At 34.8% G+C, this 22,366-nt stretch overlaps 1 protein-coding gene across 32 annotated transcripts in view; it reads left to right on the top strand.

Moving 5' to 3' along the window:
* Positions 1 to 22,366, top strand: part of wdfy3 (WD repeat and FYVE domain containing 3) — a 152,958-nt gene that overhangs the window by 114,464 nt on the left and 16,128 nt on the right. For 16 of the 32 annotated variants that reach the window (XM_087253737.1, XM_087253735.1, XM_087253736.1 and 13 more), the window contains 21 exons: positions 413 to 522; positions 1,229 to 1,411; positions 2,873 to 3,030; positions 3,139 to 3,216; positions 5,230 to 5,457; positions 6,622 to 6,672; positions 8,075 to 8,243; positions 10,418 to 10,578; positions 11,727 to 11,875; positions 12,366 to 12,486; positions 12,593 to 12,678; positions 15,303 to 15,383; positions 15,484 to 15,538; positions 15,619 to 15,738; positions 16,441 to 16,558; positions 16,635 to 16,741; positions 17,265 to 17,418; positions 17,516 to 17,607; positions 19,145 to 19,357; positions 19,613 to 19,760; positions 21,568 to 21,722. In XM_087253737.1, coding sequence (XP_087109863.1) covers positions 413 to 522; positions 1,229 to 1,411; positions 2,873 to 3,030; positions 3,139 to 3,216; positions 5,230 to 5,457; positions 6,622 to 6,672; positions 8,075 to 8,243; positions 10,418 to 10,578; positions 11,727 to 11,875; positions 12,366 to 12,486; positions 12,593 to 12,678; positions 15,303 to 15,383; positions 15,484 to 15,538; positions 15,619 to 15,738; positions 16,441 to 16,558; positions 16,635 to 16,741; positions 17,265 to 17,418; positions 17,516 to 17,607; positions 19,145 to 19,357; positions 19,613 to 19,760; positions 21,568 to 21,722 — 2,737 coding nt within the window. The remainder of the gene's footprint in view (positions 1 to 412; positions 523 to 1,228; positions 1,412 to 2,872; positions 3,031 to 3,138; positions 3,217 to 5,229; positions 5,458 to 6,621; positions 6,673 to 8,074; positions 8,244 to 10,417; positions 10,579 to 11,726; positions 11,876 to 12,365; positions 12,487 to 12,592; positions 12,679 to 15,302; positions 15,384 to 15,483; positions 15,539 to 15,618; positions 15,739 to 16,440; positions 16,559 to 16,634; positions 16,742 to 17,264; positions 17,419 to 17,515; positions 17,608 to 19,144; positions 19,358 to 19,612; positions 19,761 to 21,567; positions 21,723 to 22,366) is intronic. The other 16 variants (XM_087253741.1, XM_087253739.1, XM_087253740.1 and 13 more) reach the window with 1 other exon arrangement.

Here is a 22,366-nt window from a genome sequence, read left to right as displayed (position 1 = left end):
TATGTATGAGCTGTGACAAAGAATAATCCCAGTCTGAGGATTGTTCTGTGCTGTTTTGAGTCACAGTGAGAGACTCGAGGGGGAGGTTTATGTTGTCATGGCTATGCATTCAGGCTGACTCAGAAGTTTGGCTTCAGAGAGACTGAGAAATGAGAGCGGAATCACATTAGCGTTCAGTGCTGCTGCTACTCTGAGCCCCTGTGCTCTGCTGACGCTCGGAGATCAATACCTTCAACTCATCTGATTTCCAGCATCTGATGATAGTTCATCGTTTTTGCTGTTTGACAGATTTGTGTTATTCACTGACCGACAAACTGAATGAATGCGTCACATGATTTAGCACTGATAAAGTCAAAATTGTGTGGGGTATCACTGTGCCACATGTAAATGCAGCTTTTTCTTTGTTTTACAGTAGTGTGGAGGGCTTTGGTCTGGAGGCCGAAGCAAGAATGACCACCTGGCATGTGGCTGTTCCATCTGAGAATGAGTCGGACAGTGTGCAGAGCCAGGATGTCAGCGAAGGTAGTTTTTTTTTCTCTGTTCTGCAATCACAGAGAGTTTAAAACACTTTATGCACCCTGATTTAAATCCATTATAAAGGTAAGACAATGCTGATCAATGTAAAATAAAATAATTAACTAATAGTTATCACAATGTTGATTACTAACGTTTAGAAAACCTATAATGCAAAAATATAATGTTCAAAGATGCATAAATATTTATACATACATCTGTACAGTAGATGTCAGTGTGCATGTTTACATATTAGACTGTATGTATTATAACTGTACTTATTACATAAGTTTTTTTTTAGAGGGAATAAAAAATTATTTTTTAGAAAGTTATTCAAGCAATTGTTTTTTTTTATGAATAAAATGTATATAATCTGGCAAATGCTGTATAAATATATCACTTTCTAAAAGTTCAGAATATGTATATATGTACATGAATAAAGCTGAAGTTTGGTGTAAATGTTGCTGAAGTGAAGGTTTATGGCTTAGTGCTAGAGAATAAAAACTAATTTTGACAAAGCGCCTTTAAAAAATATGTTTTGTCATTGAAATTCACAGATACTAATTGATAAAGTGTGATTAATAAAACACTTGCACTGTATATATTTTTTTTATTTTCAATACATTGAAAAGAAAAACAAAAACTTTATGAAAAGCCAAAACTAGAGAGGTCTGTGTAAAATCTTTATCTGACCAACTCTGCTTATGTGTCCCAGGTCGTCAGTTGTTGCTCAAGGCTGTGAATCGTGTGTGGACGGAGCTCATGCACAGTAAGCGGCAAATGCTGGAGGATATTTTTAAAGTGTCTCTGCCTGTTAATGACAGAGGACATGTGGACATCGGCACCGCTCGACCTGCTCTAGAGGAACCTGCTGCTAAAAGCTGGCAGAACCACCTGGGTGAGAAATGCATCCAGTCTCTCTCACACACACACATACACACACTTACAAAGACATGTTCACTTATATTATTTTTTTAGATTCTCCCACATATCATAATCCACAAAGAATATGTTTCAGGTCAAATTTAATTACTGACGATTACCAACTTTGTAAACATTTCTGTCATATTTGTGACTGTGAAAACATTTCAGGCAACTGACTGAAGAAAAAAAACACCAGCCCCAAATGTGTCTTTACTTAGATTATGTTGCAGGTTAACATACGAAACTTAACAGAGGCACTGAGTAGAATAAGTAGCAGCATTTTTGAAATCCATAAGTTTTTACTTTAAAACTGCCATAGAAGGGGTTTGGCTTTGGTATATTCCCTTTGCTATATTTGATAGTATATGCACTTTTATATCCCCAGAAATTACACCTTGAATCAGAAGCACTTTTGACCATATTTGGAATGGTCATGAATGTTAATGATTTCTAATCTGAGGCTCTGCACTTTGTCAGTGCTTAATCTCCCTCTCTCTCTCAATTCTGATTTATACTTCTGGGTCGAGAGCATGTGTATGGTCTGGCGCAGTCTTCACAAGGTCGTATAACCCTAAAAAATGTTGCGCACCTCTCAAAAAATGTAACTTTACCACACAAGTGCTTACAAGTGTCGAGTCCGGTGAAGGAGCTCCAGATGGAAACTTTTGCGTTTATCTTATGATTATAGTTGCACGTCCACCGATTCCCTCCTCTGAATGAGCGAGTTTTAGCTACTTGTACATTAAGGAAACGTTCAGAAAAAACAAAACACCAGCAAAAAACTTGACACAGAGGTACATAAAAACCTACTGCCAGCTAGTGTTTTGGAATTGTTTTTGCAGAGCAACACAAACAACATGCAGATATATACATACAGTGGGTCACGCTGATCAATCTACACAGAAGTATAAATCAGCCTTTACACACACACACACACACACACACACACACACACACACACACACACACACACACACACACACACACACACACACACACGCTCGCAAACACACACACAAAGTATAATGCACTCTGAAATAGGGTGGGCTTTAGTCTTCTTGTCTCTTTCATTTTGACAGGATTTCCACATAAATAGTATGTTTTTTATAAGCTTGGATACATTTTCCTTCATAAAAAAAACCTCATTGTTGTAATCTCATTTGGTAATATCGTAGCCAATCACAACACAGTATGTTGTGCTCGCTTGACTTTATTTTCTATAGCAACATATTTCAAATAAAAAACTGCAAGTTATATTATGAGAATTATGGTGCTCAAGTGTTCACTTCAGAACTCCTTCATATGTGCAGCTTCTCCCACTCAGTTAATTTTAGCAGCTTGTTGCTTTCACGCTCGTTCTCGTCTCTGTGTCTGTCGCTCTGCTATTTATGTCTTGTTCAAGATTTTTGCTGTTCCCTCTCTGTTTTCCATCTAGTCCATGAAAAGAAATGCATTAGCAGAGGTGAGACTGTCGCCCCAGCAAATCAGTCCAAATTGTCTCGAGTTAGCAGTGGCTTTGGTCTGTCCAAACTGACCGGCTCCCGTCGCAGCAAGAAGGAAAGTGGCATGAACAAAAACAACCTTTCAGCACAGGTACCTGACAAAAACAACTGTCGCAGACCTGGCAATGCTTTTGTAGCTGAACTTGCAGCTGATTTTGATTTACAGTTTATACTCACCTCTAGTTTTGACTGTGCACAGGAGACCTTCCAGTGGATGTTCACACATATTGCTGTGGTTCGGGACCTAGTAGCAATGCAGTACAAAGAGCATCAAGAGGTAAAGTTTGCTATTTAAATAGTGTCCAAACTTTCTCCTGTAGGGTTAAAAAATGAATTCACACAAAAATGAAAATTCTTTTATTAATAACCCTTTGTTGGTCCTCTGAACACAAAATAAGATATTTAAGATGAAATCCGAGAGCTCTCTTATACTCCTTTACCAGCAGTAATTCTGACTTGTTCAAAGTTCAGACATCCTCTTATTAGACCATACTTACAAGAAAACATTTGTGCACACATAAAACAAAAATAATGACTTTATTCAACAGTTTCTTCTCCCTATCAGAGCGCCTGTGAAGTTCCTTTGCTTTGCCTCAAACAGAGCAAGTTGTGCGTGAGCATCTGGAGTATACATCACTACACTGAATTGTAATCCCAATTCTACCCCCTAGCCCTTCCCTATCCCCTCTTGTTTTATGCGTTCCCGTGAAGGAGTAGGGTTGTCCCAATTCTCGTTAGCTTGAAGGCGTAGGGCTAAGGGGATGGAGTAGATAGCCCTTTGAATGGAGATTTTTCAGGACCACACTCCAAACCAAGGGGTAAGAAAATTTCCCTAAATACATCAGCCACAGCGGCTGCGTAGCTGAAGTAAGGAGATCCATAAATTAGTATCTTTAAGCTTATGTTTTTATATATTCATAACCATGTTGGTTCACCGTCATGCTTTAAAAAAAAAAACGCTAAAATAAAACCACTAAATTTTGCTATCTATAATTAATAATAATAACAACTCCTGTACAGCAGTCCCACAACATTCTGACACTCGATGACACTCGAACACACTGTCAAAAAAAGTCTAGTGGCTGGGAATGACCTTTTTACAGTGTCTGCTATAATGTTAATGTTGTTTTTGGTGTGTTTACAAAGATGAATATGGCTACTGTGTAAATGCAGTATTGTTACTATCTTATTGCTACATTAGATTGTTATGATGACATAATACTGTATATTCCTTTGGTGATTTCTTGAAGATAAATACCAAAAAAATGACACAACTGGAATCACTACAGCAGTTGCCACCATCTGATCTCATATAAAGCAAGAGATTGCGATGACATACGATGACGTGTACAGGTGCTGTAGTGTTGTCCTATTTCTTAAGGGTAAATTTTGAAGCCCTTCCCCTTCACACTTAGATTTAAGGGCCAAGGGTAAGGGGAAGGCGTACAAAAATAGAATTGGGATTGGGATTGGGATTGGGATTGGGCCTTGATTTCCTGTCAATCTTAGCTTTAGTTTCTTCAATTTGATTATTTATTTTATCGATAAAGCACATTTAAAACAACTTTGATTGACCAAAGTGCTGTTAAAAAAGTCCAACACCTAAGTTATAATATTAAACAATATGATGTGCACAAGACATCAAAGACACAAGAATACAGATTGTATTTAAAAGACTTTTGAAATCTGTAGGTGCTTTTGTAATGGATTATAACTTAGGTCCAGCCATAGTACTTAAAAAGCTCTTAGACTCCTGCATTGCAGTCTAGATTTGGGTGAATATGGGAGATAACTAGTTTATTATCCAAGTGATATCATAGGATTGTGTTGTCTTTAATCATCTCTGTAAGGATTAGGTATGCAGGATTGCTTATAAAACACTTTCATATTGTTTACAAAACACTTTGTATATAAACATCAAAATTTTGAAATCTATGCAATATCCAGTACAGAGAACTTAAAATAGATGGGATGTGGTTTCTTTTGCAACCACCTATGAGCAGAAGAAATCCCAAACTGTTGACAGTAAATGAGCGATAGGGGGTGAGAGAGTCATCATAGCTCCAATATTTTTTTCCAATACATCTGCCTGGAAGGCTTTTGTTAGCTTGTTTTAGTATGTTTTAGCTGTGTTTTATTATTGTGGGAGCTAAACTCCGTTGCCTCCAGAAATGGGATTTGACATTGCTGCAAAATGTAAAACTCAGATTTTTTTTGGAACTGTAATTCATTTTTTAATTCCAGTTGTAGTGGAATGACTAATCAAGGTAATGATTTTGTTTTTCTGCAGAGGCAGCAGAATGCACTGAAGTATGTGATGGATGAGTGGGCAGGCATTGAATATGAGCTGCTTCGGGAGAGGGGTCTCTGGGGGCCTCCCATTGGCTCCCACCTGGACAAGTTTCAGCTGGACATGACTGAGGGACCCTGTAGAATGAGAAAGAAGATGGTCCGGAATGATATGTTTTACATTCATTATCCCTATGTGCCTGATCCTGAGCCCAATGCAAGCACTCAGGTTAGTCTGCCTCTTTTCTTTTTTTATAATTGTACATTTTAATGAGATACGTATAAGGTGTTTTCCGTATATGTTTAGGACAAAACAATGCACTAAAATGCATATTGGATTGATTTGAAATGTCAGTGGTTATCTATTATTCCGTTGTTTATTCATTACATTTTTCTTTATTATCTAATTTATCAGAATAAGTTTTTGCTTTGTGATAAATTTTTATTTACACACATACTAAATATTTGTAATTTATAATCTTTATATACATTTTTTCCATTTTAACACACATACAGTTGAAGTCAGAATAATAGCCCCCCTAAATATTTAGCCCTTCTGGTTATTTTTCCCCCAATCTCTGTTTAGCGGAGAGAAGACTTTATCAACACATTTCTAAACATAATAGATTTAATAACTCATCTCTAATAACTGATTTATTTTATCTTTGCCATGATGACAGTAAATAATATTTGACTAGCTATTTTTCTAGACATTTGGGAAATATTTAAAAAGGAAAAAAAAATCAAAGGGGGGCTAAAAATTCTGACTTCAACTGTATATGTAACATTTGGATAATTTAAAATTCATATTTTTTCCCTTATTTTCCTGAATGTTTATATTTCCATGTTTGTTTAGTCATATGTATCTTAACTAGATTTTTGCTGAGTTGTAGCTAAGTAACTTTGTTTCACATGGTCATATATATATATATATATATATATATATATATATATATATATATATATATATATATACACAATGATTTAAAGATTTGTTCAAACCTTTAACTTCCTCCTCAAACAAAAAATAGTAATAATTTTGACCAATTGTTTTGGCTAAATTTTGACATTTTTTGTTTTAATGATAATCTCTGTACAAAAAGTCAAACAAGGCCAAACAATTCCAGTTAAACTGTTAAAAGCATTGTGACTGTCTGAAATAGAAAACAAACATATGTAACTGGCTTTAACATTATAAAACCTCATTAACTGAAGCTAGTCTGTTCAATGTGCCTGTAGTTTCAGTCACTTTATAACACTAGTGGTAATAATCTGCTCTGAATGGATCTTTTGTCAAGTTTCAAATTTGAATTAGCAGCAATAGCCATATGAAGGCATCATAAGTAGCCTTATAGGCGAGCTTAAGTTTTTTCGCCAATTTTTCTTTTTTCAGAATGACTCTCAGGTGCCAATAATGGGTGCAATGATTAACATACCAGTCCAGGTACATACTAATGTGTGCCTAAAAACTGTAGTCTTGCTGTATGCTCTTAAAATAACCAACTGCATTGCTGAATGCATAACTAGAGAATAAAATGTCTTGTTATGATGGAGGTGTATGCGGATTCACGCTTCTGCAGAGCTTTTAAAGTGCTGGTTGGAAAATGCTGTTGTTCCTGCTGAATACATTCAATACACTAGAGAAACCTCTGCAAATGCAGATTTAGGACAGCTCCTTCTCTCTCAAACTTTGTATTCCCTATACAATCTGTGTTATAAAATGTAAAGGGGAACGATTGTTGTATGTGTTACATATTACTACAACAATTTGATAATGATTAGTATTTTGTCATTTAATGTTCTGTAATTTCTGCACTAAAAAAATAACAAAAACAAAGATTTTCATATTCTTCACCCATCTTACATTGTTCTACAAGAATGTAAACACTTTTTACTAGTCAGAAACTTGTCATTACAGTAGTTTTGATGTGTTGGAAATGCACTTCATGTCTGTCATTCCTGATTGTTTCTGTTTGGTGCTGCTGAAACAACCTTTAAATATGGTTAGACTTTTTTTTTAGTCCGACTTTGAGACTTCTTCCCTACTTAAGCTAATAAACACAAGGTTTCTGTAGATCTTAACCCCTTAACTGTCACCTAAGGACCTTTGATAAATTTGACAAATTTGTCTAAACCTGAACTTATCTTGACAAATTATATACCATATTTTATTTTCAAGTGTGAACCCCTAACACTTGATGGGTTAAAAAGGAGTTTAATTGCCTTAATTACAGCAAAAAATATTGTATTTATGAAGTCATTACTTTAAATGTTGCTTACACTGCAAAGATGAGTTTCTTACTCATTGAGATTAAATTGAAAAGTTAAGTTTTGTTTTCCTGAGAAATGTAAATTGAATTTATGCTGACACAAAAGAAACACCCATTTGACGTATTTGTTCTTGCTTAAAGTTCACTGTTCTCAGCCTACTGGCAGATATTAATCATAAACTTTTTTCATTTTAACAGCAAACCAGATTTCTTATTAAATGTATTTAATTTTTTAGAGTAAATGTATATATTTATGTCTTGTGTTTCCTTCAAATGATTCATTACAAATTATTGTACCAAATGTTTGAACACTTTTTGTTTGTGTTGTCTTAAAAAATTAATCTAAAAATGTGTAGAAATGCCTAAAAGTGCTTTATAGGTCAATTTAAACGTAACATTCATTTGAGCTGTCAGTGTGGGCTTTTCTTAAGGAGTGATGTACATGTGGTTTGCATGGCTCTGGATTCTTCTTTCACTGTCATTCAAGATGATATTTTGCATTATAAAATGAAAGATGAGCTAATCAGAACTAAATACATCATATAAACAGTTTTTATTATATTTCAATTGTTTCAGAAGCCAGCCCGATACCGGCGAGCAATCAGCTATGACAGTAAGGAGTATTACATGAGGCTATTGTCTGGAAACCCGGGAATGTACCAGCACTCCATAGAGCAGAACACAGAGGGAGAAACCACACAACAAGAACCCGAACATGGAGAGGACACCATCGCAAGGGTCAAAGGTCAGCAATCTTTATTTGATATTCTAAAATGATTACAGAAATTTCCATGGTTACGTTTTCATTTACAGTCCTGTTTCACATGCACATGCTGTGTACTTATTATAGTAATTACAATAACTGGATAATAACTAGGTGCTAACTCTGAACCTAAATTTATCCCACATACTTATCTGTTAGCTATTACTTTCATAAAGAGAGTGGCTGCACTTTATTTTACAGTACAGTACATGAGTTACACAGTACATTTTTCTCACAGATGTATGATAAATGATTGGTTGATTAATCCAATGTGATTTTTTGTGTGTTTTGTCAATAGAGATGTCTATTACGGATCTAGTAAATATCCAGCCTGTGCTTTCAGATGGAGCAGTATTTAATACAAAGAGTTGTAATTCACAGCTATCAATAGCTATATAAAAAAATGGTTTCAACATCGAAATGGATTTAATCAGTTGATTTGGACATCGAAATAATAATCTTCTCAGTGACCTACAACTCTGTGTAGTAAATGCTGTACATTAAAGTACCACATATAATATATATTTTACTGTACATTAAAGTACCACATATAATATATATTTTACTCCAAACTCACCTTTAGGCACATTTTTTAAATACAATGGGGGAAAAGTATTGAACATGTCATATTTTTGGGGGGAATAATATTACTTAATGAGCAGTAGACATGGAATTGAAACAGATTTTGGTAAAAATCCAAACAATACAAACTTAAAAATATAACAAAGCAAAAAAATGTTGTGTAATAACAATCGAATGACACAAGGAGTAAGAACTGAACTACTGAATGTATTTAATACTTTATATAAAAGGCTTTGTTGGTAATGGCACCTTAAAGACGCCTCTCATATGGAGAATGGAGTGGCATTAAGTGCGGAGGTGTGAGTTTTATTTTTTTTTTTTTTACAAACCTCAACAGGGTGTAAAAATCTTGATGGTTCTGAGTCTTGTCTATCAATTCTGATCTTTTGTATTTTCTATTAAATTCAAGTCATGTTATTGACTGGGTCATTCTACAGCTTAATTTTCTTTCTCTGGAAACATTTGAGAGTTTCCTTCGCTGTGTGGTGGTTCATTGCTTTGCTGAAATGTCCACCCTGGTTTCATCTTCATCATCCTGATGATGTAGATGTTTGACTGAAGTAACTGATATTCATTTACACTGACAAAGGGCAGAGGGTTGCTAAATAACTTACTAAGAAATTTGAGCTGCTGTCTGGGCTTTCACTGCCTTTTTACACCTCCCTTTCTTCATGTGTTCGATACTTTTCCTCTGTGTCATTTCATTTTATTACACATAATTAAATTTTTTAACTAATTAATATTGTTTTCTTTGTATATATGGAGTTCTTTGGTTGTTACCAACATCCGGTGAAAATTTTAAGTCAATAGCACCTTTAGAAATATGTTTTCTGAGAAAAAATGGTGACATGTTGAATATTTATTTCCCCCACTGTAAATCCTTCAGTGGGATGATTCAATTGTCCTGTGATTATTAGTCATGATAAATCAATGAAAGCAGCTAAAGCTTGTGTTTATGGTGCAACGCTTTTGGGATGGTCAGGATTGTTTCATGGAGGTTTTATAGTTTCCATGCTATAGCACCCTATAATGTTAAGAGGAGATTTACTAGTGATCACACAAGCATGCTTTGCTAACAAGATGTGCACGAGAATCACAGCTTTATTCAATAGGGGTTGCTATAGAAAACAATTAGCAATTTCATTTTAATTAATTGACCAGCCCCATATGAAGCAGACTACAGAAAGTAAACAAACACCACTAACAGTACAGTGAGTTTGGTAGAACTTTATTCTACAGTCCTGATTTTGTGTTACATGAACTGGGATAATACATATTATTTCCAAACCTACTAGACCTAAGGTTACTCTGAACGTTAACCCACCTAGTTATCCTATGTAGTCTAAGCTTCCAAGGAGAAAAGTCAGACTTTACTGATTTTAACTAGACTATGAGTTTATAACTCAAAATTGTAAGATATACTGTAAACTCAGTTCCTTAATTCCATAGAACCTGTATAAATTGAATGAGATAACTGGTGGTGCTGAATTACTGTTTTATTTAAACTACTGAGCATGTAATGATAGGAGTGCGTTGTGTGGACTGAATGAATTTGCTGTGTGTATGTGTTTTAGGTCTTGTAAAGGCCCCTTTGAAACGATCACGCTCTACAGCAGATGGGGCTGATGAGGAGAGTCAAGACCAGCTGCAGGAGCTGCTGGAGTCAGGAGCAATGGATGAAGAGCAGAAAACAGACAACACCACACTGCTCCGTCTGCTGGAGGAGGGAGAGAAGGTCTGCAGCATTACATAATAGAAATGAAACAATACAGTTTGCTCATGGTTCAGTTCTTATCATGGATTTAGGGTCACGGATTTGGTACAGCTTGGTATGTGATTTGTTCAGTAAAAAACGTAAAGCAATTTAGCAAAGAGATCACTAAAATAAACAGGCTTTTCAGGTATCTGATGGTAGATTTCAGGTACAAAATCTAAATAATATAATCAAATATAAAACTGCATACCATATATAAACGTCACTGTATTAAATAAAGGATAAACATTATTTAAGTTACTTACAACAACTATTCAGTCACAAGCGTGGAGAGTGAATCCATTGTCATTTGTTGGTTGATTCATGTTAAAAACACAGAGCAAAAATAAAATGTTTTCACTTTGACACACTCCACAGAGCTAGCACATTGAACAAGTTACAGATAACACAGTTTCTCAAATATTTAGGTTATGAAGCATAACCATTTGCTTACTCGTTAATTCGGGCACGTTGACATAATTATTGGACAATTTATCCGTTTGTCCATTCAAAAGCAAGACTTAACAATTTAAACATCATAACTTTGATTCACAGATTGAAATGAGTGCACTTTTCAAATCTCAAACTTGATGTTCAGTGATTAAATAACAAAAACTTGAGTTTAGTTTAAGCATGAATAGCAGCGGACAGTGAACTTGTGTGCTCGCGTGCTGTCTAAACCAGGGTATTAATGATGCTGTGAATGACTGGACATACAGCACTCAAACTGAGATTAAAAGGAGTGATTGCATTTTGGCAGAGTCAGTTCAGAGAGTAATAAAAGGCATATGAAAAATGCAAAATGCTATTTAAATCCAAAAACTGTGTATTATATGCGTATTGAACTGTGTAGGACGTACCTTAAACCGTAACAGTTTAAATTTATATTATGTGTTGTGGCATCCGTACTACATTTGCCAACCACATACCCGCCACTAGAACTCTGTAAAATCTTTTTTTTTTTTTTTTTTTTTTTTTTACTGCCGTTCACTAAAACATGACAACAGTTTGACTTTTTTTTTTTGACTAGTGTCAAAAAATAAATACATTAGTATTATTCTAGTTGTACGATTATGTCCTAATGTAATGAGTGAACCATATAGTGAGAATGTGTTTGTGTGTTCTGGTAGATCCAGCACATGTACCGCTGTGCTCGAGTTCAGGGTCTGGACACCAGTGAAGGCCTGCTCTTATTTGGGAAGGAACATTTCTATGTGATCGACGGCTTCACCATGACCGTCACCAGAGAGATTAGAGACATTGAGACACTTCCTCCAAAGTAAGAACAATAAAATAACTTGTTTGAAAAACAGCTAATCTGCCTGTCTGTTTTATTCTTCTCTTATCTTGCACCTAAGATTTTTGTATTGTTTTTTATATTTTATTTATTTTACTTATTTGGTTTTAATACTATAGTGTGATGGTTTTCAAACCTTTTTTTTCTGTGTTTTTTTATTCTATTAATAATAAATTTTATGGTTTTAGTTTAACCATACATTAAATACTTGTATATTATATGCTGTATATTATTAAAAAGTGGGTAAATGGAGTAAAATCAAGCTGCTGATTAGGTAAAATATTCAAGTTTTTTTTCTTTTTTTTTTTTTTTCTTTTACCATTTAAGTGTTCAGAAACGTTCACTATCAATCAATTCCAGTCCAAAAAGCATAGTGGATATAGGATAAAGGCTAAATATGTTTCACAAATGGTACTTAACACTGCTTTAAGGGTTGACTTTATATTGTGCTTGTTTTTTGTGGCATTTGCAGTATGCATGAACCCATCATCCCCCGAGGGGCCCGGCAGAGCAAGAGTCAGCTGAAACGAACATGTAGCATCTTTGCATATGAAGACATCAGAGAGGTGCACAAACGCCGCTACCTGCTTCAGGTGTGCAAATCAACCGTTTATTCTTTTTTAAAATTATTTTTAACACACTGGCCAGCTTTTATTCTAAGCTTGCTATTGAAGTAATGCTTTGCTGTCTTCCTCACAGCCTATGGCAGCTGAAGTGTTTTCTGGAGATGGAAGAAACTATCTGTTGGCTTTCCAAAAAGGAGTTCGGAACAAAGTATATCAAAGGTATTGTAGATAATGACACTTGTTAAGGGAAACATACCACTTGAAATCTCAAAACAATTCTATTTTTGTTGTGGTTGTCAGAATTTCTAACAATATTAGATGGAATCTCATTCTGTTCTGTCAGACTTTGTCACACTAAACAATTAGGAAAGGAAAGTGTTGACAAACTAGATGACTTCCTCTGGCATTTCTCTCAGATTATCTGTCACATACTGCAACTCCCTACTTTGGCAGCAAATCCCTGTGAAGTTTTACTATAATAGAAAAACACACACACACACACACCCACACACACACACACACACACACACACACACACAGTTTTAATAACTAATTTCTAATAACTGATTTGTTTTATCTTTGTCCTGATGAAAGTTTAAAGGCTTATTAGTTTAAAGACATTTAAAGACTTAACTAGGTTAATTAGGTTAACTAGGCAGGTTAGGGTAATTAGATAACTTATTGTATAATAATGGGTTGTTCTGTAGACTATCAAAAAAACAATATAGCTTAAAGGGGCTAATAATACTGACCTTAAAATGGATTTTAAAAAAATTAGAGAAAAAAAGACTTTCTCCAGAAGAAAAAATATTATCAGACATACTGTGAACATTTCCTTGCTCTGTTAAACATCATTTGGGAAATATTAAAAAAAGAAAAAAACAAAAAAAAAAACAAAGGGAGGCTAAAAATTCTGAAATTCTTCATACCCCTGGCAAATTCTGACTTAAAGCTTTTGTTTAAATGTAAATGAAAGTGGAGAAATATAATTTTTTACCACAATGATGTCTTTTGAACGTCAGTTTTTTATCTTTAGGAAGCAGCCTGTCATTTTCAGTAAAAAAAAAATAAAAAACTTGCTGGTTGATTAAAAGTCTGTCTGTCCATCCATTCAACCATCTCTAATTGCATACAAAGCAATTGCAGAAATAGGATGCAAATTGTGAAACTGTAGTATTACTTCATGGTTTGTTTCCACTGACTGGTACGGTACGGTTCGGGTCGGTACGGGTCACCTTTATCAGGCTTGCGTTTCCACTACCAAGGGTACCCTTTTGGTGGGTGTGGTGTATGACAGAAAGTTTCAGTTGCGTCATTTTCACTCGAGAAAATGTCTACAGTAAAGCTGTATAGGTCGCTCACAAATCATATGAGAAGCACTTCTCACAAAACAGATGCTTCATACACATAAATACTTCTGTATAAATGTTTATTACTAGGTTATCTATGAACAGGATTTGATTATAACTGCAGATCAATGACAGCGCAAAATAGCCCACTGTAACGTCTGTAATTATTTTAAATAAATAAATAAATGAACATATACAGACCCTTACAGTCCCCGATATGTTACCAACTACAGAAAAACTACACACATCATACATTTCATCCTTATTTAGGTTCAAAACAACACAAAATATAGCCCACATTCAGAGCAAACCTCTCATCTGTGTCTGTAATCTTCAGCAGCACATGTAGCCTCTGTTAGAGAGTCATTCCATCTTTCTGAGTTCATATTAGTTCAAAAGGTGATGATAATGGTTCTCATTTGCTGAAAAAATAATGTGCTCCTTTTTTTCTGACTTCTCCTTTGTTTTTTTTGCTTCACTCTCACGTTTGTCAGTTTCTGACAGGATTGGGTTTCAAAAGCACGTCAATAATCAAGCGCACGTTATTATCATCAGCTCAAGAAGTTTGCTATTTCAGATATAGATGTGCGGCGAGCGCAAGCAAGAAAGTGAAACCGCTCGCGCTTCAGACTGGCTTGTAAAAAACTAATGCCAAGGGACACAGGGTAAATCTGCTATTTTTTGGCATTGTGGCTATTCATCAAGACGACGACAACGGTTTATTTGAGCCCGGGTCGTCCATGGCTCGTTAATATATGTATATATATTAACGCTGTAAAAGGTCTCTCGGCTGTGTATTTTAAACATGGCAGCTCTTTTGTTTTACTTCTGGCTTGTTGCGTAAGCGAATGACATATCTCTGTAAACCAATAGCGTTCAGCTGCGTGTCTAGCTCTGCCTTTTGATACCTTACTTGTATTTGGGACCGTTTCGAAAGGGTGCCAAAAAAGTGGTACGGTTTGGTACACCTTTTAAAAGTGGAAACGTCCATAAAAGCATACCGAACCGTACCGTACTGTACCACTCAGTGGAAACGGGCCATCATACATTAAACATATAAATATAATTTGAAATTTTCTGTCCTTGCAAAACTTAATTAAGTATCCTAACTCTTTACATGTCACATGATCTTTCTTAAATTATTGTTATGTGGTGATATGCTGTCAAGATCTTTTTTTATGATTCTCTTACATTATTTAGAGCTCTTTGAATAAAAATAAGTTTCATTTGAAGTATAATTTTTTTAATTGTTATTACAAATTGATTAACTGATCAATTCAGCAGATCCTTACTACAAAACAAAAATATTATGATTATTATTTTTATTATTATTATTATTATATTCTTCCAGACCTCTGTGTGAGTACACAGTGACCACAGACGTCAGTTAGCATTCTTGACCTTGTGTTTTCTGAAGTGTACAACTACAAGTCATTCAGCCGAACACTAGAATTAGCATAAGTGTTTAAAGTAAACAAATGTGGTATTTTTCAGGTTCCTGGCAGTGGTTCCCTCACTAGCCGACAGTTCAGAATCTGTCTCTGGGCAGCGTCCCAACACCAGTGTGGAACAGGGGTAAGTTTCCCCTCACATTACAAGATTATAATGTGATTTTGAGTTTATTTATCCAACTGAACAAAAAATAAATCTTCATATGTGTGTTTTTGGTTAATAGGTCAGGTCTTCTCAGTACGCTGGTCGGTGAGAAGTCAGTAACCCAAAGATGGGAGGTACGGTATCGTCACTTTCAATTTTTGCTCTGTTTGTTTTGATTTTGCACTTTTGCTTATGAAAGACTCTTTATTTGCAGAGAGGAGAAATCAGCAATTTCCAATATCTAATGCATCTAAACACACTGGCTGGCAGGTCTTACAATGACCTGATGCAATATCCAGTGTTTCCATGGATCCTGGCAGACTTTGACTCAGAGGTACAAATCTGACCTTCAGCATTTCTCTTAATAGATAATACAGCAGGAAATGTAGGCAAGCAGGGCCAAATCTTTCAACGGTCAAGTCTTTTAGTACATCGAGTTGTTAGATTTTGCTTTGACTTTGATTGGTGGAGTTTGTGCAATAATCAATAACGTTTAACGCCTTGTGACTAATCAAAGGGTGCTAATGTTAGTTTGCAAACTAATGCACAAAATGACATAACTTTTTTTTGTTGTTGTTGTTCTTTATTTTTTTGACTTGACACACTACACTAAAAACTGTCCGACCAATGATATTGGTACCTTTGTTCACAATTGAAGATGAAATAAAATAGTTTAACAGACCACTCAATTTTTTTTTCATGGCTTGTAACCTTTTCCCACACACTATTGACCAGGGCTGTGTCCGAATTCACCTACAACTCCAGTAGATCCTACTTTTGAATTTGAATTTATCATTATCACGTGACCTACATTAGTCAGTTGTGTTGCTTCACTCGCATTCATTTGTTTTTCATCAAGCGCCATCTAATGTCAGCGTGTGATTTTGCACACAAACTCATCACCAGTGAAAATGGCTTGGGCTTGAATGGTAAAAAATGTTGGTGATGCAGAACTAGTGTTAAACATTTAAGGATGCATAAGACTTGAGCTTGAATCTTCTCTCAGCAAGTGAAATATTGTTGAATTACTCCTCAGGAACTGGACCTCAACAATCCAAAGACATTCCGAAATCTGTCCAAACCAATGGGAGCTCAAACAGATGACAGACTGATCCAGTACAAGAAAAGATTCAAAGATTGGGAGGATCCTAATGGTGAGTCGAAGTTGATGATATGCAGGTTCTTTGTGTTATGGGCAAACTTTTAAAACAAGGTTTTGTTTCTGTACAGGCGAGACTCCGGCATATCATTACGGCACTCATTACTCTTCTGCAATGATTGTTGCCTCATATCTGGTCAGAATGGAGCCATTCACACAGATCTTCCTTAGGCTTCAGGTTAGTCCATGGCCTGTTTTTAGTTTTGTTTTTTAACTTTCTTCTTTTCCTTGTTTTTCATTTTTTTCTTGAGAGAGTTGTGAAGAAAAAAAAAATCTCTAAATAGAGTGTATATTCATACATATATATTTAAACCATTTTTTTTTTCATGTCGCTACATTGAAGGACAATCCTAAAGAAAACAGGATTTGTTGCTCGTCTTCGGTTGCTAATCTTTACCCATTCTTATTCAAATGTAAATACTTTATAATAAATTATGTAAAATTAGACATCTATAGCTTCAAAAACACAGTTAGATATAAAGCCTGGAGATGAGCTGTCTCCAAATAAGCAAAGCATCTTCCATAGTTGCACAAATATTTGCAGTATTTATTTTTTTAATTACTATTATTAATACTGATTATTTCTACATGTTCACATAGAGTTAAATGTGAATTTAAAAGTGTGCAGTTATCATTATAGCTTACATTCTCACAAAAGCTTAAAACTGTCGGCTTCATGCAAGTTTCTTCTGTGTTTTTAGGGAGGACATTTTGATCTGGCCGACCGAATGTTTCACAGTGTGCGAGAGGCTTGGCTTTCGGCTTCCAAACACAACATGGCTGATGTGAAAGAGCTCATTCCTGAGTTCTTCTACCTTCCTGAGTTCCTGCTCAATTCCAACAATTTTGACCTTGGTAAGAACAGGCTTGCTCAGCCTTTTCTTTAATTTGGATGTTATTACATTGGATCAAGTTTTTTTTTTTTTTTTTTTTTTTTTTTTTCTCCATATAGGGAGTAAACAGAATGGCACCAAGCTTGGAGACGTGATTCTGCCTCCATGGGCAAAAGGAGACCCAAGAGAGTTCATCAGGGTTCACAGAGAGGTAATTCACATCAAAATAAATCTTTCATGATTGACAAAAGCAGGCTCTGTGTGTAGTTTAAATCTGGATTTATAGTTTCGACTGGCGCTGACTGCGCGCACACCTCATGAAACGGACAAGGCTTTTATACTTGCTGCGTTTGCCGTTGTGATTTTTTTTAAAACAACAGGGGGCGGTCAAAAGAAACCAATCTGATGGATAAACAGAGAAGTAGGAAGTTTCTGGGACCACGTCATATCATTAATAACATTTAAGATTTTTAAACGAATTATTTTTATAAATTGTTTTAATGATTATAAAGATTTTTATAACCATTCAAGACTTTTTTTAATCAAACTTTGATGCATCACTTGATTTAGTTCATATCTCAGACAGTTTTGCCTCATTCATTTATTCATTCATTGTCTTGTCGGCTTAGTCCCTTTATTAATCCGGGGTTGCCACAGCAGAATGAACCGCCAACTTATCCAGCACGTTTTTACGCAGCAGATGCCCTTCCAGCCGCAACCCATCTCTGGGAAACAGTTTTGTCTATTAAAGTTTATTAAAATATTAATGACAACAGAACATGGGTTGACAAATATATTTTTTATTATGGCAGAAATAAAAGCAAATAATAGTACACTTACTAAAAACTACCAATGTTTTTTTTAGATTTAGCCCTCTCCACAAATCATACATTATTGTCTGGCTACTTTCTGTTCTCTACATATGTTAAAAAGGCAATAATGGTCCAACATTCCTGACCATTTTCACTAATAAAGCCTAGAAAAACAGGACATCAGTATATTGTAAACTGATGGGTTCAAATATTATTTTCCAGTTAACAAAGAAATAATTTGCTCTTTAATTATAGTTAAGTAACTATTAAATTGTTTTAAACTCAAAATTGTAATATACTGTATACATCAGTGTTAAACCTATAAATAGTGAAAAAGCATATTCTGTAATTGTGTTCCTGGGTCTCCACTTTGCCATGGCCTCTTTTGGCTTCAACAAACTTATCCCTCAAGCTTTTCCAGACTTTTTAACAAAAAATTTCCTCCTTTCCCACTTCTGTTGCAATTTTTAGCCTAGAATTACTGGTCATCTGGTTATCTCTATGATCACGGACCATAAAGGTGTCTGTACAGTCACACCTGTTTCAGACAAAATCTCTTCAAAGTGATTTATATTCAACTCAAATCAAATGCGGCGCCGTGTGAACTGTTCCCTCGAGTCTCAAAAAAAAAAAAAAGAAACCCTGGTGAAATGTTGTGTGCACCCAGTAAAGCATATTGGTCATTAGGCAGAGGGTATGTGATCTTTTGTGGCTGCAAAAAACCTCAAAACATTTTAGACATTTACACCTGTTTTTACTGTCAAACACTTGTGACTCGATAGATGAAATTCACATCTTTGTAATTTAAGGCACCATTTACAGCTGATATTCATTTCCGAAGATTCCAAGAATCACAGCAAAGGCCTCCAGAAACATGTTAATAATAAACATTTTGTTTCTTTTTTAATTTTTGTTTTGTTTTTTGTTTGTTTTCAGGCTCTGGAGTGTGATTATGTCAGTGCCCATCTGCATGAATGGATCGACTTGATCTTTGGTTATAAGCAGCAGGGTCCTCCAGCAGTGGAGGCGGTGAATGTCTTCCATCATCTTTTCTATGAGGGCCAGGTGGACATCTACAACATCAATGACCCACTGAAGGAAACCGCCACAATTGGATTCATTAACAACTTTGGCCAGATCCCGAAACAGGTTTGCGATTTCATTTTCCAAAATCTCATAAACATTTTCCAGTGAATAGCGTCTTCATAAATCTATTTAAAGTCACAGTGACATCAGTTGAGTAAAGTAATGGAAAGGAAAGTTGTAATTTGTCTCATTTAATCTAATTATGCTCATGCAATATGTGTGACTTGGGTGTTCAAATACATTTTCCGAGCTCTTTGCAGTAATTTGTTTTATATGTCGAGCAGTAGCCTGAATAAACCTGTGTGTCCTTTCTTTTAGCTGTTCAAGAAGCCTCATCCTCCAAAGCGTGTGCGCAGTAAGTCAAACGGAGAGGCGCCTGGAGGGCCTGTTACACTCAATTCCACATTAGACAAAATCTTCTTCCATCATCTGGACAATCTGCGGCCCTCTCTCACCCCTGTCAAAGGTAATACAGGTTATGCAGTTTATGAGTTATGAGTTTTATATTGGTACTTAATACTGGGTGTTTTGTCTTTTGGTTTGTTTGGTTTGGTTTGGTTGTGTGTATTGCTTTGTAAAATTTTTGTTTTGAATAATTTTGTTTTGTATTGTATAGTGTCGTTTAGCTTTATTTAGCTGAGCTGATTAAAAAGTCATTTGATATATTGATTCTGCATTGAATGTGAAATTTTTAAAATACATTCTTTCATGAATAGATTCTGACCTTTTTTAATAGAACATGGTGCTGTATGACCACCATATCTGATTGGATCCCATTTTTTTTTTACAAATGCCAAAACATGAACCGAAAATAATCATTAATAATGTTAAGAAAAGTATATACAGTTAAAGTCAGAATTATTTGTCCCCGTTTATTTTTTTCCTCAATTTCTGTTTAACAGTGAATATCTTTTTAGCACATTTCTAAACATAATAGTTTTAATAACTCATTTCTAATAACTGATTTATTTTATCTTTGCCATGATGACAGTGAATAATATTTGACTAGATATTTTTCAAGACACTTCTATACAGCTTAAAGTGACATTTAAAGGCTTAACTAGGTTAATTAGGTTAACTAGGCAGGTTAGGGTATTTAGACAAATTATTGTATAACGATGTTTTGTTCTGTAGACTATCAAAAAATAACTTGGTTAAAGGGGTTAATAATATTGATCTTAAAATGGTGTTTAAGTTTAAAACTGCTTTTATTCTGAAAATAAAACAAATAAGACTTTCTCCAGAAGATAAAATATTATCAGACATACTGTGAAAATTTCGTTAAACATCATTTGGGAAATATTTAAAGCCTAGAGCACCATCTGCTGTTTCGCTCAAAATCCATTTATGAGAGAATGACAATGCATTTTGAACATCTCTGCATTTTGAATCAATTTTTCACAACAGCTCTATTGTTTTGTTTGTTTGTTTTTTGTTGCTATGACTAGTTTAATATTTTGAATCAAAATAAATGCAAAAGGTTTAATAACATTTAGTTTTTTATTAAAATGTGATTATTTGTACTTTATTTGTACTATTTTTTACTATATTCATAAATTAGCAATTTTCTGTATTTTGTGATTATTGTAATTTTCTTTCACCCATTTATTTATGCTTTTAAACTGCATTATGGGACATTGATGTTTCTTTCAACATCTTTAAACCTTGAAAAGTTCGGAAAAGGGACATTTATTGACATTTTTAATAGTTTAGGGTGATCTATTGTTTGAGTTTGTGTTGTAAATTACGGTACAAAAACCTTGTAATAAACTGTCAGTACATTCTCTATTATTTTACAGACTTATTCCTCTATGTATTATTTCTTATACATTGTAATATTTTCAACTACTAAAATGTCAATAAAAGTCACTTTGTTAAACTGTAGAGTTGAATTATCAACATCAAAATTGACAGAGCAGAGTTCAAGGTTACAATTCACAGCTGTAAATAAGCAGAAAACACTTGTGAATATTTAAATACGAAAACATAATTTATAGATATTTTTTACAGTTTAGTTTAGTATTATTAATGTTAAACAATTCAGTTATTATTATATAACTATTAATTAAACTAATTTACATTTTTGAAATAATACTTTTTACATTTTATATTTTAATATTTAAAATTTTGATAATTATATATTTTATAATACATTTAATTTAACAAAACCTTTTTATTCAAAAATACTTCATGTTCTGAATATTGGTAACGGTTGTGTCCACGCAGTGCATAGCATTTAAATGAGCTGCGCGTGTGTCATTTGTGTCTTGCAGAGCTGAAGGAGCCAGTGGGTCAGATAGTGTGCACTGACAAGGGCATTCTGGCTGTTGAGCAGAACAAGGTGTTGGTTCCTCCTGCCTGGAATAAAACTTTCGCCTGGGGCTATGCAGACCTCAGCTGCCGTCTCTCCAACTACGAGTCTGACAAGGTCATTTGCAGCATACAACTTCCTCTGTTTACTTGCCATGATTTCAGCAGCTGGTGTGAATGCCTGTCAGATGCTAAAATCCACTAGGGAAAAGAGCATCTGCAAAACATTTTACATATTCATAACATGTATATTTTGAAACGGTTGTGTTGCTTTTTATTATCACTGCTGTTTAAAGGTTTTGAGATTTTTTTTTTAAAGAAGGCACTTATTGTCATGAAGGCCACGTTTATTTGATCGGAAATTCTGTGAAAACATTGATATTATGAAATACTGTCATTTAAATAACTGTTTTCTGTTTGAATATGTAACTTGTCTTTGTGAATCCAGGTAAATTTCACTCCATGATCATTCAGAAATCATTCTGTCTATGCTGAATTGGGGCTATATTTTAATAATCTAGGCACAAAGACTAAAGCGCCGGGCACAAAAAAGCATTAAAGGCATATCCTAATGCACTATTGCTATTTTAAGGATGGAAAAATACGTTTTGCGCCACGGAGTATGGTCTAACAGGGTTGTGCTTATTTTCTTAATGAGTTATGGGAGTCTTTTGAGCATAACATGCCTTACACCAATCTCCCATTCCCTTTAAGAGTCAGGTGCGTCGCACCATGGTGCATTTGCTATTTACATGGTGGACT

This window comes from Danio rerio, chromosome 5, assembly GCF_052040795.2.
Source record: "Danio rerio strain M-AB ecotype USA chromosome 5, GRCz13ab, whole genome shotgun sequence".
In the NCBI taxonomy this organism is placed as follows: domain Eukaryota; kingdom Metazoa; phylum Chordata; class Actinopteri; order Cypriniformes; family Danionidae; genus Danio; species Danio rerio.
Note: the sequence above shows the minus strand (reverse complement) of the source record. Positions and strands in the feature narration are given on the sequence as shown.